This window comes from Phyllopteryx taeniolatus, chromosome 16, assembly GCF_024500385.1.
Source record: "Phyllopteryx taeniolatus isolate TA_2022b chromosome 16, UOR_Ptae_1.2, whole genome shotgun sequence".
NCBI classification, from domain to species: Eukaryota; Metazoa; Chordata; class Actinopteri; order Syngnathiformes; family Syngnathidae; genus Phyllopteryx; species Phyllopteryx taeniolatus.
In genome coordinates, this window is record NC_084517.1 from 2,234,725 (window position 1) to 2,247,945 (window position 13,221).

General features: G+C 39.6%; 1 protein-coding gene across 8 annotated transcripts in view; it reads left to right on the forward strand.

Moving 5' to 3' along the window:
- Positions 1-4,635: 4,635 nt before the first annotated feature.
- The window catches only part of ap2a1 (adaptor related protein complex 2 subunit alpha 1), a 63,632-nt gene continuing 55,046 nt past the window's right edge, over positions 4,636-13,221 (forward strand). For 4 of the 8 annotated variants that reach the window (XM_061748459.1, XM_061748460.1, XM_061748461.1 and 1 more), the window contains exons 1-2: positions 4,705-5,538; positions 10,251-10,462. In XM_061748459.1, the coding sequence (XP_061604443.1) occupies positions 5,472-5,538; positions 10,251-10,462 (279 nt within the window). In that variant the 5' untranslated portion in view covers positions 4,705-5,471. Of the gene's footprint in view, positions 5,539-10,250; positions 10,463-13,221 lie in introns of all 8 variants that reach the window. The other 4 variants (XM_061748457.1, XM_061748458.1, XR_009784653.1 and 1 more) reach the window with 4 other exon arrangements.

Here is a 13,221-nt window from a genome sequence, read left to right on the forward strand (position 1 = left end):
CCTAGTGAGTATAAGTGGTACAGAAAATGGATGGATGAATAATACATTGGATACTCAGTTTTTATAATGTCTCTATCATGAGCTATCCTTGTAGTTCCTGTTTTGGAGCTTGGGTGGCACTTCACGCCCCACTCGTTCTCTCTCTCCCTTCCCTTTAATCAGCACCACCTTGGCCGCGCACCTGTCTTCAATAAAGCCGTGATCATCTCTGCGTGCATAAAAGCCTGCTAGATCCTGGAAATCCTCGCCAGAGTATTAATGGTCCACCGGCCTTGCACGGTGACGTAAGCTATGTCTTATTTGTCTTATTCTGACTCCCATGTTCTTCCTCGTCCTCAGTGCTCCACTTCTTCCACCATGGCGCCAAGCCATCCACCTGTTCACGCCGCCGCCTGCCGCGTGTTCCCCGTCTCGACGACCTGCCATTACGCCTCACAGATCCCATTCCCACTTCCATCCATCCATCCATTTTCTGAGCCGCTTCACCTCACTAGGGTTGCGGGCATGCTGGAGCCTATCCCAGCTATCAGGAGGCAGGGTCCACCCTGAACTGGTTGCCAGCCAATCGCAGGGCACATACAAACAAACAACCATTCGCACTCACATTCACACCTACGGGCAATTTAGAGTTTTCAATTAACCTATCATGCATGTTTTTGGGATGTGGAAGGAAACCGGAGTACCCGGAGAAAACCCACGCAGGCACGGGGAGAACATGCAAACTCCACACAGGCGGGGCCGGGGATTGAACGCCTCTCCTCAGAACTGTGAGGCTGACTCTCTAAAACAAATACCTTTGTATCGTGAAAGTCTCTGGAATAAAGAACTTATTTTCAGATGGAAAAATGTTTTCCGACACTTTCTGCTCTGTGTCAAGGTCTAAAGTTGTAAACGTATCACATTGATTAATTATCTAGAGTTAACAGAAAGCTGTAATGTAACAGTTTCTCCAAACACATAATTGCTTGATGGAATGGTTTTAGCGTGTTTAATAAAGTCGAAGAATATCAAAGTGGCCCTTGCATCGTTCAATTTTCTGGATGCGCCCTTTGAAGGAAAAAGATTGGATGACCCTGCTTTAAATTGTCATAGGTAGGAATGTGACTGAACGCTGGGCCTCTTCTTAGTCAGATCTCCTAACCTTTATATTACCCCCTGTCCTTACTTTTTTTTTTTTAAATTCAACTCTACTTTTTCTGTCATTGCATGAGGGCTACTCTCTGTAAGTCGGTAAACTTTTTCAGTGGCCAATTGCTTTAAATATTGCTGCTGTAAAGGATTGTGTTAGGAATATCTCCTTTCATAAAGGTTGGTCAGGAGTAACCTATGCTAAACGTGCGTTAAAGGTTGCATCCATGCACATTTCCTAACATTTTTTAAAATTTGAACTGTCTTGCCTCCAAGTACTTACTAAATAATCTAGTTCTTATAGGAGCGAAAAGGAGAAAAGTAAAGTAAGCGGGGATAGGCTCCAGCTCACCCACGATCCTATTGAGGATAAGCAGCGTAGAACATGGAAAAAGAATATTTACAATAAATCAATTAACCAATGAGTTAGGCTTTCTCAGTTAGGGTTAATTAATATAGTTGCTTGACGGGCACTTTGCCCACCCTGTGAGTAGATGGATGGATGGATGGCTAGATAATTCATCCCTCAATTGACAAAAAAATATTACTTAGGGCAGCATTGAGGAGAAACTAAAAGAATGTATACCTAATATAAGTGAGAAGAAATAGATTTAGATTTTGCATGTTTATTTGTGGTAAGTAAGTAAAGTCCAATTATGCAAAAGTATTTATGTTAGTAGTGAAAAGTGGGTTGTCGACAGCGATACGTAATGAGAAAAGGATGAATTATAATACTTATACCCAATATGTGCAGTGGATAAAACTGTTGATATGCATAATACTGTATGTATGCATAGTATTTATTCATTTTTGTTTACAGTATTTATTTATTTACTCATTTATTTATTTACTTATATTCACTTTGAAAGTCTTTTGAACAATGAGTATAAATTGGGAGGGATAACTATGGATAATATAAACAGTGCATCGTACGTACCTGTATGATAATATGCATAATATTGATTGTACATGTGTATGTCCAATGTATAACAATTTTGCACAGAGTGCAGAAGTATGCATCTCACACACAGCTTTAAACACAGACATAAAGACAAAACATTCACACTCGCATTCAAAACTATGGACAATTTATGCTCTTCAATTAACCTCACATGTTTTTAGAATGTCGGATGAAAACGGATGTTTTTCAGCTCTTGTTATTTAATATCAATTAATCATTAATTAATTACATGAATAAAACATTGCTCCGTGTATAATTGTTTATTTTATTAATATAATTATTATTTAAATGAATCAACTGACAGATTATTTAATGAGATTAAAAAATGTTGCATTGAAAAAAAATGTCATTTTAGGGTTAGAAAAATACTAATTAATGCAACAAATATTACAGGACTTGAAAATATAAATGCATGGTGGGTCGGATCAAATGCTCTAATCTAATGTTCTGTGATGCAAAACTGTTATATTGTTGAATAATTCAACTGTGTATAATTATGTGAGAGCTTGTGCGTGTTGATATTACACGTAAACGAGGAAGAGGACACAGACACGGCAGAACATCAAGGTACAGAATATTACAGCATCCCAGTGGGTGCTGTATTTGATGCTTGATGGCCAAGTTGATAATTAATTCCACCAGTAGTACATGAGGTCAGTTTCTGCATTCTTGAAAAATAAATTGTCTCTTTGGATTTAAAGACGGCCTGTGTTAAACAAGGTCCACTGGACACAGAAACATGTATGGAAATGGCATTGAAATGTATGTACCTGGACGCCATCAAGGAAATAAGCGGTAGTTGAGCATATTTAGATGTGTTGTTAATTATTGAACCCTGTATCTCTTAGAGGTTGGCTCTGCATTGAATTAAGGTGGTCTGGGGTTGGTAGTGTGGATCAGGGGTATACAGTAGGGGTATTTTTCACAAAAAGATCACTGCTGTGGCTAACTTCATCCACTGGAGGACACGCTGATCACTTAAATTACTACTAACGTCTTAAATGACGTTCTGAAATTGGCTGTTACTTAGGATTTGATGCCTGATATTGATGCAATTTTGAAGGCTAAAAGCAAAGTTAGCTTACTTCACAGAAAAAAACTGCTGTGCCACCTTTGCATTGTGAAGAATACAGTTCTGTGAAAACAAATGCCTCCTGTAGAAATATAGACTGAATATTGCAAAACATTTGTCAACACCTTCAGTTCAAAAGAGGTTAGTTTAGTGGAACACTTTTATGTTTTTTTTCCCCTGCACTGCCACATGTATGTATTTTTATGTATACAAGGCAGGGGGACAACTGCACCCTCATTCTGAAAAGTTCCTACGCTAGTTTGTATGGTGTGATCAGTCACTTGAAGTCGTCAAGATTTCCAGATGCATGTGGAAATGTATGGAAATTTAAAATGATTTCCAGATCATAACAAGTTAGCCTTTGCCAAAATTATTAATCAAATGAAGAAAAAAACTAGTATAACAGTATTTATATGTACTTATTTCTGTTAACACAATCAACACAGTCAAATATACAACTATTAACAGCAGCATGGCTCAGGTGGTAGAGTGGTTGTCTCCCAACCCGAAGGTTGTGAGTTCGACCCTCAGCCCTTGTGACTGTGTCCAGGTGTCCTTGAGCAACATACTGAACCCCCAGTTGCTCCTGATGCCGCGTCATCAGTAGGTGAATGAGGAGGCAGTGTTAAAACACTTTGAGTACCTTGAAGGTAGAAAACTGCTATACAAGTGAAAGCCCATTTACCATTTAACAAATGGCGGGACTTATAAAAAAATGGCAGTTATTTTGTGAAAAACAAAATGAGACCAAGATTAATCATATTAAAACTGTTTTCCACTATCAGTTAACCTATAACCTGTACAGCTCTAATGAAAAAGATAGAGGGAAAGTAAATATAAATAACTGAAATAATGTGGTTGCACAAGTGCACACACCCTCTTATAAATAGGGGTGTGACTGTGTTCAGAATTAAGCAATGGCATTCAAAATCCTGTTAAACGAGGGTCAGCACACACCTGCCAACATTTAAAGTGCCTCTGATTAACCCCAACTAAATTAAGGTGGGAGCATATGTACAATTCTCCTAATAACTCAAATGACTGGGTGGAATTGATGACAGAGGGGGTATTTATTTATTTTTCTAAATATTGATGAATGACGAAAAAATGGGTGTAGCAAAAAGGACACTTTTTTAGTCCAGGGCAAAAGGGCAGGTGCTTGAGCACCTTCAGGGGTCTATGTGTGCACATGCTTGAAGATGCACATACGTAAATGAAAACAGTGATTCATAATATAGTTTAAATTGCACTCATTTTTTGTTAAGAAATTTCCGATTGCTCATATGATAAGGTTGGAATAAACGGAGATTTTGTTTTTAAATGTAATTATTTCCACCCCAAAAATGTGAACATTTGTGAATTGCCGTTATTTATGGATTATTAAACCACGTACATACTGGTCCGGCCCACTTAAAATCTAATTGGGATGAATATGGTTCTGAATTAAAATTACTTTGACAGCCTTGGTTAGATGGACGGAAGCACGTTAGCTGCACAATTCTTAACTGAAACAGCGTGCGCGTGCACGAGTACATCGCGCGGTCACGCTGTAGTGCTGCTGCTGTCACGAGCTTGATCAAGGCAGCGGGGTAAAGGTTCGAAGAATTAAAACGGACAAATATTATTCGACATATCTCCTTTTGCCTTTTTTTTTTAGCCTCACGCTAAATACTCCGAGGCTACGTTGTTTTTGTCGCTGGCTGACAACAAACTGTTACTGATGTTGTTTCACTCAACCGGTGATGTATCGCAGCATTTGTACGCTATCGCTAGCCAGCTAGTTGGCTAGCTGTTGAGCTAGCTGTACGGCGCTTGCGACTCGAGGATAACTTAACGGCGTATTCCAGGGTGTTATTTTCATTAACGCCTCTTGAATTGCCACCTTTACGCCCGCCTGGAAGATATCAACACAGTGCGAGGTTTTATCATACAATTACATTTCTACTGTAGCCGTGTTTCATGTTATTCGCGTTTAATCCTCGCTCGAGAAGGATTGAATGAAATAGCTTGACATAGCCAGCGGAAACGAGCCACTTAACGGGGATAAGGTTTATTTACCGCGCTTCGCCTTGATTGTCGCCATCCACCGAACCTTACAATCAGGACCATCTAGCCTTCTGCATAAAGCAACATCATCAGAAAACACAAAATCCTAAAGTTTTATTTTTATATTTTTTTTTTACGATTGACTGGCAGTGCTAAGTAGCTAGCTAGTCCTACACTTCAAGTTGCGGATCGTCCACTCCATCACAGAAGCTGACCAACAGAGGTTATTTTTTCCACTTTCAGGCCGAATAAAAACCTGCAAAAATGCCGGCTGTGTCGAAAGGAGATGGAATGCGCGGATTAGCTGTTTTCATTTCGGACATAAGGAATTGTAAGTGACCTTTTCATTTTTCTTTTTTGCATGCTTGTTGGCAGCCATCCACCAAAACTGATAAAATCGTTTGGCATTTCTCTTGTTTTCCACCCCCATCTTTTTTAGGATTGCTTAGTCTAGCAAACAAATGTGCGTTTTGCAGTTGCATTGTTGAAATTTGGTGTTTGTCTGACTGCTAAAGTCCAGAATAGCCATCCATACGTAGTTCTTTTCACTTTGGTGTCATACCATATTAGAAAAACATTAACACATTCCAATGTGATTGGGGGTGGTTACTGTCAAATTACAGCAACAAAAGAGCTTGGCTTTCCCCACTAAAGCAGTGATTCTCAACTGGTGGGTGAAATGTTGGTGCCCAATTTCGGGTGGGTAGCGGACAGGTAAAAATTACAGGGGTCCTCTGTTTACCACAGTACCGACATACAAAATTTTGAGGTGACAGACGGATATTTACAGGAATAGTGAAATATTTAAAGTGTATCCCAAGTTGTCAGAATTGCCTATTATTTGGAAAATAGTCTCCTCCAAAAGTATTCGAACAGCGTCAATTCCATTGTTTTTGTTGTATACTGAAGACATTTGGGTTTCAGATAAAAAGATGAATGAGACAAAAGTTCAGAATTCCAGCTTTTAATTTAATGGTATTTACATCTATATGTCTTAAAAAACTCGGGACAGAGCACCTTTTGTTTAAAACTACCCACTTTTCAAGTGAGCTTAAGTATTGGAACATGTGACTGATGGGTGTTTCTAGTTGCTCAGGTGTTGCCTTTTAGATTGATTGCTGAAACATTAGTGCTTGTTTTTGGCTTTGGGTTTCACTTGTGGTAAATGTGTTTGCTGTTAAGAAAACATGAAGACCAGAGAGCTGTCTCTGGGAGAAAAGCAAACCATTTTGAAGCTGAGAGAAGAGGGAAAATCGATAGGAGCTATTGTACAAACTGGGCATAGCCAATACAACAGTTTGGAATGTCCTGAAAAAGAAACTACGGGTGTACTGAGCAACAGACATCGAACAGGTCGGCCAAGGGTATCAACAGCAATTGATGACAGAAACATTGTGTGAGCTGTGAAGAAACATCCAAAACAGTCAGTCAACAGTCAGTGACATCACTGCAAACCTCCACAGGGCTGGGGTGGGTGAAGGTATCACAATCCACTGTTTGAAGAAGACTTTGAGGGAAGAAATATACAGGCCATACCACAAGATGCAAACCACTCAGCAGCAAAAAGAATCGGAGGGCCAGATTGGATTTTGCAAAAGAAAGTACAGAGATGAGCCACAGAAGTTTTGAAACAAAGTTTTATGGACTGATAACACCAAGATTAATGATGGGTGGCTTCAAACAAAAGTTGCTCTGTCATGAGTTGTTTAACACACCTACATGTAAATACCATGAAATGAAAGCTGGAATTCTGAACTTTTGTTGTCTCATATTCATCTTTTGATCTGAAAACCAAATGTCTTCAGTAGACAACAAAAATAGGAATTGACCTTGTCGTTCCAATACCTTTGGAGGGGTCTGTAATATTATTTTGACAGACATGCATCAGGAGTGTTATTACTTGTGATGTAAACAACAACTTCCAGCAGCATTTAAACTGCCTCTAACATAAAAGATGCCATTAGTGTTTTTATAGCATAATAATCCAGACTGTTTTAACGGTTGCTTTGGTCCGCATTCTTTGTTTGCTAAAAAGAAAACAAATATTGATTTTGAACTTTCCTAAGGAGAAGAGATCAGTGCAAAGATATTTTTGTACATGCAGTATTGCAGTTCTCATATCTTCATCATCAGGCTCTTAATCAGGTGCTCTGAAAAGCACTTGGCACATAAGAAAGCATGTGTAGTTAAAATATAAATGTTTTAAAAGGCTATTTTTTAACAATATGTTGTCATGATTTACTATCATCTATTAAAGTGGGTCGTGACTTTGCAAAAATCGAAAAATGCTGTTCTTGGTATGACACCAGTTGAGAACCGATGCACTAGTACACGAGTACATCAGTTGTTAATTTTGCAAAAATTAACTGGTTCCAAAGTGACCCCAGAATACCAATCCCACAATTTGAGTTGGATTTTTTTTCTTTTTTGCATGATCTTGCAGCAAAACATCAGATAAAACACCACGTCTTTAGAGCTATAACTAGTTACTTATTTTACATCATTATAAGTAAAAAGTGTCTTTTTGTTGGTTACATAATATCAATATGATTTTCAGTATTACCATAAAATGTATTGTAGACTTTGAGCTGCAATTGACTGGTGACCTCTCGCCCATAGTCAGCTGGGATAAGCTTCCAGCTCACTTGCGACTCTCGAGTACAAGTGTTATTGAATATGACTAGGAGATTTGAACAGTGAGATTTATCCATCTTTTAAATGCGGGTCAGCTATATGAGAAAATTCACTTGATATTACTCATCCAAAGCATTAAACCTCTTCAAAAACAGAGCAGTTATAAGTAGATGTTTTTTGTTTTGATCATTGGAGATGGTATTACTTTCTACTTTGTCTCCCTTGAGTGGTAACTTAAAAGGCAAAAAAAAAGCAGAAAATGGCTGCATTTCCATCCATCCATTTTCTGTACCGCTTATTTGTTGGGAAAATGGATGTAAATGAGTGATTGTGATATTGAATGAGAATAAGTTGGACTTTCAACACCCCTGTATTTTTTTGGGGTGGGGCATATTTAAAATTATTAGTTAAAAATCGACTGTTGGAGTGAATAGATTAAAAAAATGCATTTGTGGGTTTCCTATTGCTGCACAGAACCATTAGAAATGGTGAGAAACAGTTTAATCATCTGACAGGATTCAACTGATCGGCATTCTGTATATACATTTGAGGAATACGTAGAAGTAGAATGGCAGCTCCCAGCTTTTTCGAAATGTATATATTGAAGCATTTGGTTGCGAACGAGCTCTAGATTGACCTGGGCAGACAATGCAAACCAAAAGGAATACGCAAAAGAAAGTAAATAAAGTTAAAGTAAATCCTCACTAAACCCAGACAGTTTGCATCTTCTCCCAAGGGACAGAAAAACTTAACATTGCACACATTGTATTCCACATACAACAGAGGTAATTTACTCAAGAAGCAAGTACTTCTAATGTACAGTACTGTACAAAAATGTAAGGCCACCACTAGCTTTTGTTTGTGACCTTTCTCACTCTAGCCATTTTTACATCTGTAAAAGTATATTTACAGTTATCAGGACTAAACAAATGAGTAAACTGTTCATCACTATAGTGGTTAAGAACAGTGGTGTATGGTGCAAAGATGATCCCAATAACAATTGAATGAGGCGTCTGGCCGCACCAAATAATAGTCCCCCAGAAACAAGGGTGCAGACAGTCTGGCCATCATCCTCCATAAACCAGGAAGTAGCTTGCTATTTAACAAACAGATGGACAAACAAACACAATTAACGACACTGACATTTGGGTTATATATGGTTGTCATAGAATTGCCCCCGTCCCCCCCAAAAAACAGAAATAAATGGTTCCAAAGACTTGTGCAACTTACTGTATATCAGTAACGTGAAACTAAAAACATGAATGTTTTGTGTATTAATTTTAGAGAGAGAAAGGTAAGAAGGAACTAAGCCTCTCATGATAATTATGATGTCGACTTATCGTTCGATTAATAAAATAGACAACAATAGTTTTTCCAGACTCGATATATGGTCATTATTGTGGTGAGCCGGCGTGCGGATCACACAGTCAACCGACAAAGTTGGACGGCTGTGTCATTAGCCGCTAGTGGGCTCATGGAATGCCGGCAGACTGGTACACTCTTGTCGGGGTTGGCTCCTTCCCATACTCCACAGCCTTGGTCCAATACTTTGTAGTCTTGCTCCATGTGCAGCACGTAGATTCACACAACAGACACACTTAAGGGAAAGTTAACCTGTTGTATTTGCTGGATCGGCAGCGAGCTAACAAGCTAGCTAGCGAAATAACAAGCTGTCGAGTTTAAGGAGCTGAACAGGTCGCTCCACCGCTGCGAAGTCGTTGAAAACTTCAGTGCCTCTCCGAGTTGCTGTGTGTTAGTCCCCATTTAACACAAACACAGGAACGTTAACTGTTAAGTATAACCTCAATGGCGCACCTTACTCAGCCAGTAGATGACTACAGCGAACATCAACATACAGTGGGTACGGAAAGTATTCAGACCCCCTTAAATTTTCACTCTGTTATATTGCAGTTATTTGCTAAAATCCAGTCATCCTTGCATCCATTTTCTGAGTCGCTTATCCTCACAAGGGTCGCGGGATTTGCTAAAATCATGTCAGTAAATGTTTTTCCTCATAAGAGAAGAGCCTTGGTGAGAGAGGTAAAGAAGAACCCAAAGATCACTGTGGCTGAGCTCCAGAGATGCAATCGGAGTAGCCGTGTGACGTGTGCAACGTCGTCATGAATGTCATGTCATATATCAAGATGGCGATCTTCCGTCTATTCAGCACCGAACTATAAAATATAGTTATATAATATATAAAATAAATAATAAAAAAATAATACGGCCGACAGAGGTATTCAGAGGTATTAAAAAATATATAGTTTATCGTGATAGTTTTTGGGATAATATATTGTCTTAAAAAAATTATCGTGACAGGCCTAGAGGGAACAAATGTCACCAAATTCATTTTTCATATACAGTATCCTGTTGAATCTAAATGTTTTTTCTTTTTCTTTCACACACCAGGTAAAAGCAAGGAAGCCGAGATCAAGCGGATCAATAAAGAGCTGGCCAACATTCGCTCCAAATTTAAAGGGGACAAAGCTCTTGATGGCTACAGCAAGAAGAAATATGTCTGTAAGCTGCTGTTTATCTTCCTTCTTGGCCACGACATTGACTTTGGACACATGGAGGCAGTCAACTTGCTAAGTTCCAACAAGTACACAGAAAAGCAAATTGTAAGTTTCCGTGAGCGTGTGTTGATGAACTGTGGAACCTCTTAATGTCAAACACAATCTTGCTCCAACCATAAATAACAAATACTCAAACACAAACGCTGTTGGAACACAGAGACCATACATGCAAATCAGTTGCCTTTCGTTGAAATTTGCTGTTTTGAACTCAAAATAGGCCATTTACGTGAATCGTATAGATCCGACGATTTTTTTCCTGGGGGGCTGTTTCGTGCTCCTTGAACGCTGGCAGCTAGATCCATTCCACACATCCACCATCCACACACAGATGTAATTTCTGAATATTACTCCGCGGTGGACTAATATGTGAGCGCATTGGCCTGAGGTTCTGCCTGTGTGCTCGGGATCTGCTTTGGATAAGTCACAGGAGTTGACAAGACCAGAAAAAACACTTCCGCCGCTACAGCTGTTAAGAGGTAACAGTACTTTTACTCCGTTACAATGATCTAAATGTCACTCACCACTTTTATTGATACATTTTTGCTTATTTATCAACTATTTCGTGCGTTAGGCTACGACTTCCGCATTGGACGCTGTTTTGAGTCAGTCCAATTTAAGCGCAAGTGACGTTTAAGGTTCACCAATCAAACGACAGTCACATGATCTCACACATCTTCTATTGGGTGGCCATTTCGTCATGGCTAAATGGCCACCGTTTTGGGAAAGTCGTCGTTACCATGACGGCAACAGCACGCTACACTTGTTTACACTTAGATGAACAAAAACAACAGCTTTCATGTATTGTAGTATTTGTCTGGCACTGTCTGCCGAAACGTGGATATTTCAGCTCACTTATAACTTTAGAAAACACCGTGCAGTAAATTGCAGATGTTGTTGTAGTTTTGACTGTGCATATACACACACATACGCACGCATGCACACAGCAACATCAGAATTTGCACATTCACATTTTACTTTGTAATTTTTTAAATTGATGTTCATGCTGTGGTTAAAAAAAAAAAAAGTTACTCAGTATTTACTCAGTACTTGAGTAATTATTTCACTGTATACTTTTTACTCTTAAGTAATTTTTTGGAGGACTATTTTTTTCTTGAGTCACATTATTGTCAAGTAATACTTGAGTACAATATTTGGCTACTCTACCCACGTCTGGATCCTCTATTGCTACTCTTGTGTTGAAGCAACATTTTTGCTCATCAGATCAGCCAGTGTCGTATTTGTTGCACTGGTCTTTTGTATTTTCGCGTTGAGGTGCTGCAGGTCGTGGCCCTGGTTGTGGTCCCAGCGGAACCGCGAAGCACACGTAACGTCGGCGACAAGAGCTGATCCGCTAGTACGTCTTGTATTACCGTAATGTGTATATGTGTATAATGCGCATTTCCCCCCCCCCCCCAAAAAAAATTGTCAAAAGTCAATTATATTATTGCGCATTATACATATGCATAGGGGCAAATGGAAAAAACTTTCACATTTTATAAATGTATGCCGCCGTCTAGTGGTTATGAAAAAGCTGTACACTTTCATTCCACAATGCCACCGCCACCTAGTGGTTATAAAAAAAAGTGTAGCCTACACTTTTATTCCAATAAGATAGGGAGTACGTACGACTGCATAATATGTACAGTTGTGCTCATAAATTTACATATCCTGGCAGAATTTGTGAAATAATTATTTTTTTATATGACTGAAAAACAACCATCGTTAATTTCTTTATGGTTATGTTTTGTTTAATGATAATGCTTTTCTGAAATGCTTGACCGTTTATTTTGAATTCCATTAAAATTAAATGTGTTTTGCCTGGTCTTTCATGTTTTCTTTAAAGAATTGTACCCATCTTACAAATTCTGCCTGGGTAATCAAACATGAGCACCACTGTGTGTTTTCTAATTTACGAAATAAAAGTAGGGCTGTGAATTTCAAAATAAGAGCAAGTGAATAAAAAAAGGATTAAGTGTTCAAATAAAGCACTCAAAGAATAATTCTTTGGGAAAAAAAAAACTAACAAAATACAGATAATACTTAATGTTTTGATCATTTGGGTGGAAGCAAAATCATGCATTGTAAAAATGAATTATACATGAATTATACATGGGTAGAAGGGTTTTCCCCCCTCCTTGAGCCGTCACCTTGTCGTGGTGGAGGGGTTTGTGTGTCCCAGTGATCCTAGGAGCTAAGTTGTCTGGGGCTTTATGCCCCTGGCAGGGTCACCCATGACAAACAGGTCCTAGGTGAGGGACCAGACAAAGCACGGCTCAAAGACCCCTAATGATGACGACAAACAATGGACTTCGTTTTCCCTTGCCCGGACGCGGGCCACCGGGGCCCCCCACTGGAGCCAGGCCTGGTGGTGGGGCTCGAAGGCGAGCGCCTGGTGGCCGGGCCTGCACCCATGGGGCCCGGCCGGGCACAGCCCGAAAGGGTAACGTGGGTCCCCCTTCCCATGGGCTCACCACCTGTGGGAGGGGCCATAGGGGTCGGGTGCAGTGTGAGCTGGGCGGTGGCCGAAGGCGGGGAAGCTGGATGAAGTGGCTGGGGAGAGGGTAGTCTGGGCGTCCCTGCTGAAGCTACTGCCCCCGCGACCCGACCCGGATAAGCGGTAGAGAATGGATGGATGGATGGAGAAGGGTTTTCCAAAATTTTGAGGTCAACTTTGGGGGTGTGTATTATACATGGATGGGCATTATGCACGATAAATTACGGTAATTAGGAAATGCGGCTAAAATTATCTAATTAGTTTACGGCTGTTAATGTTAAATGTATTAAGGGACGGAGCGATGTTAGGG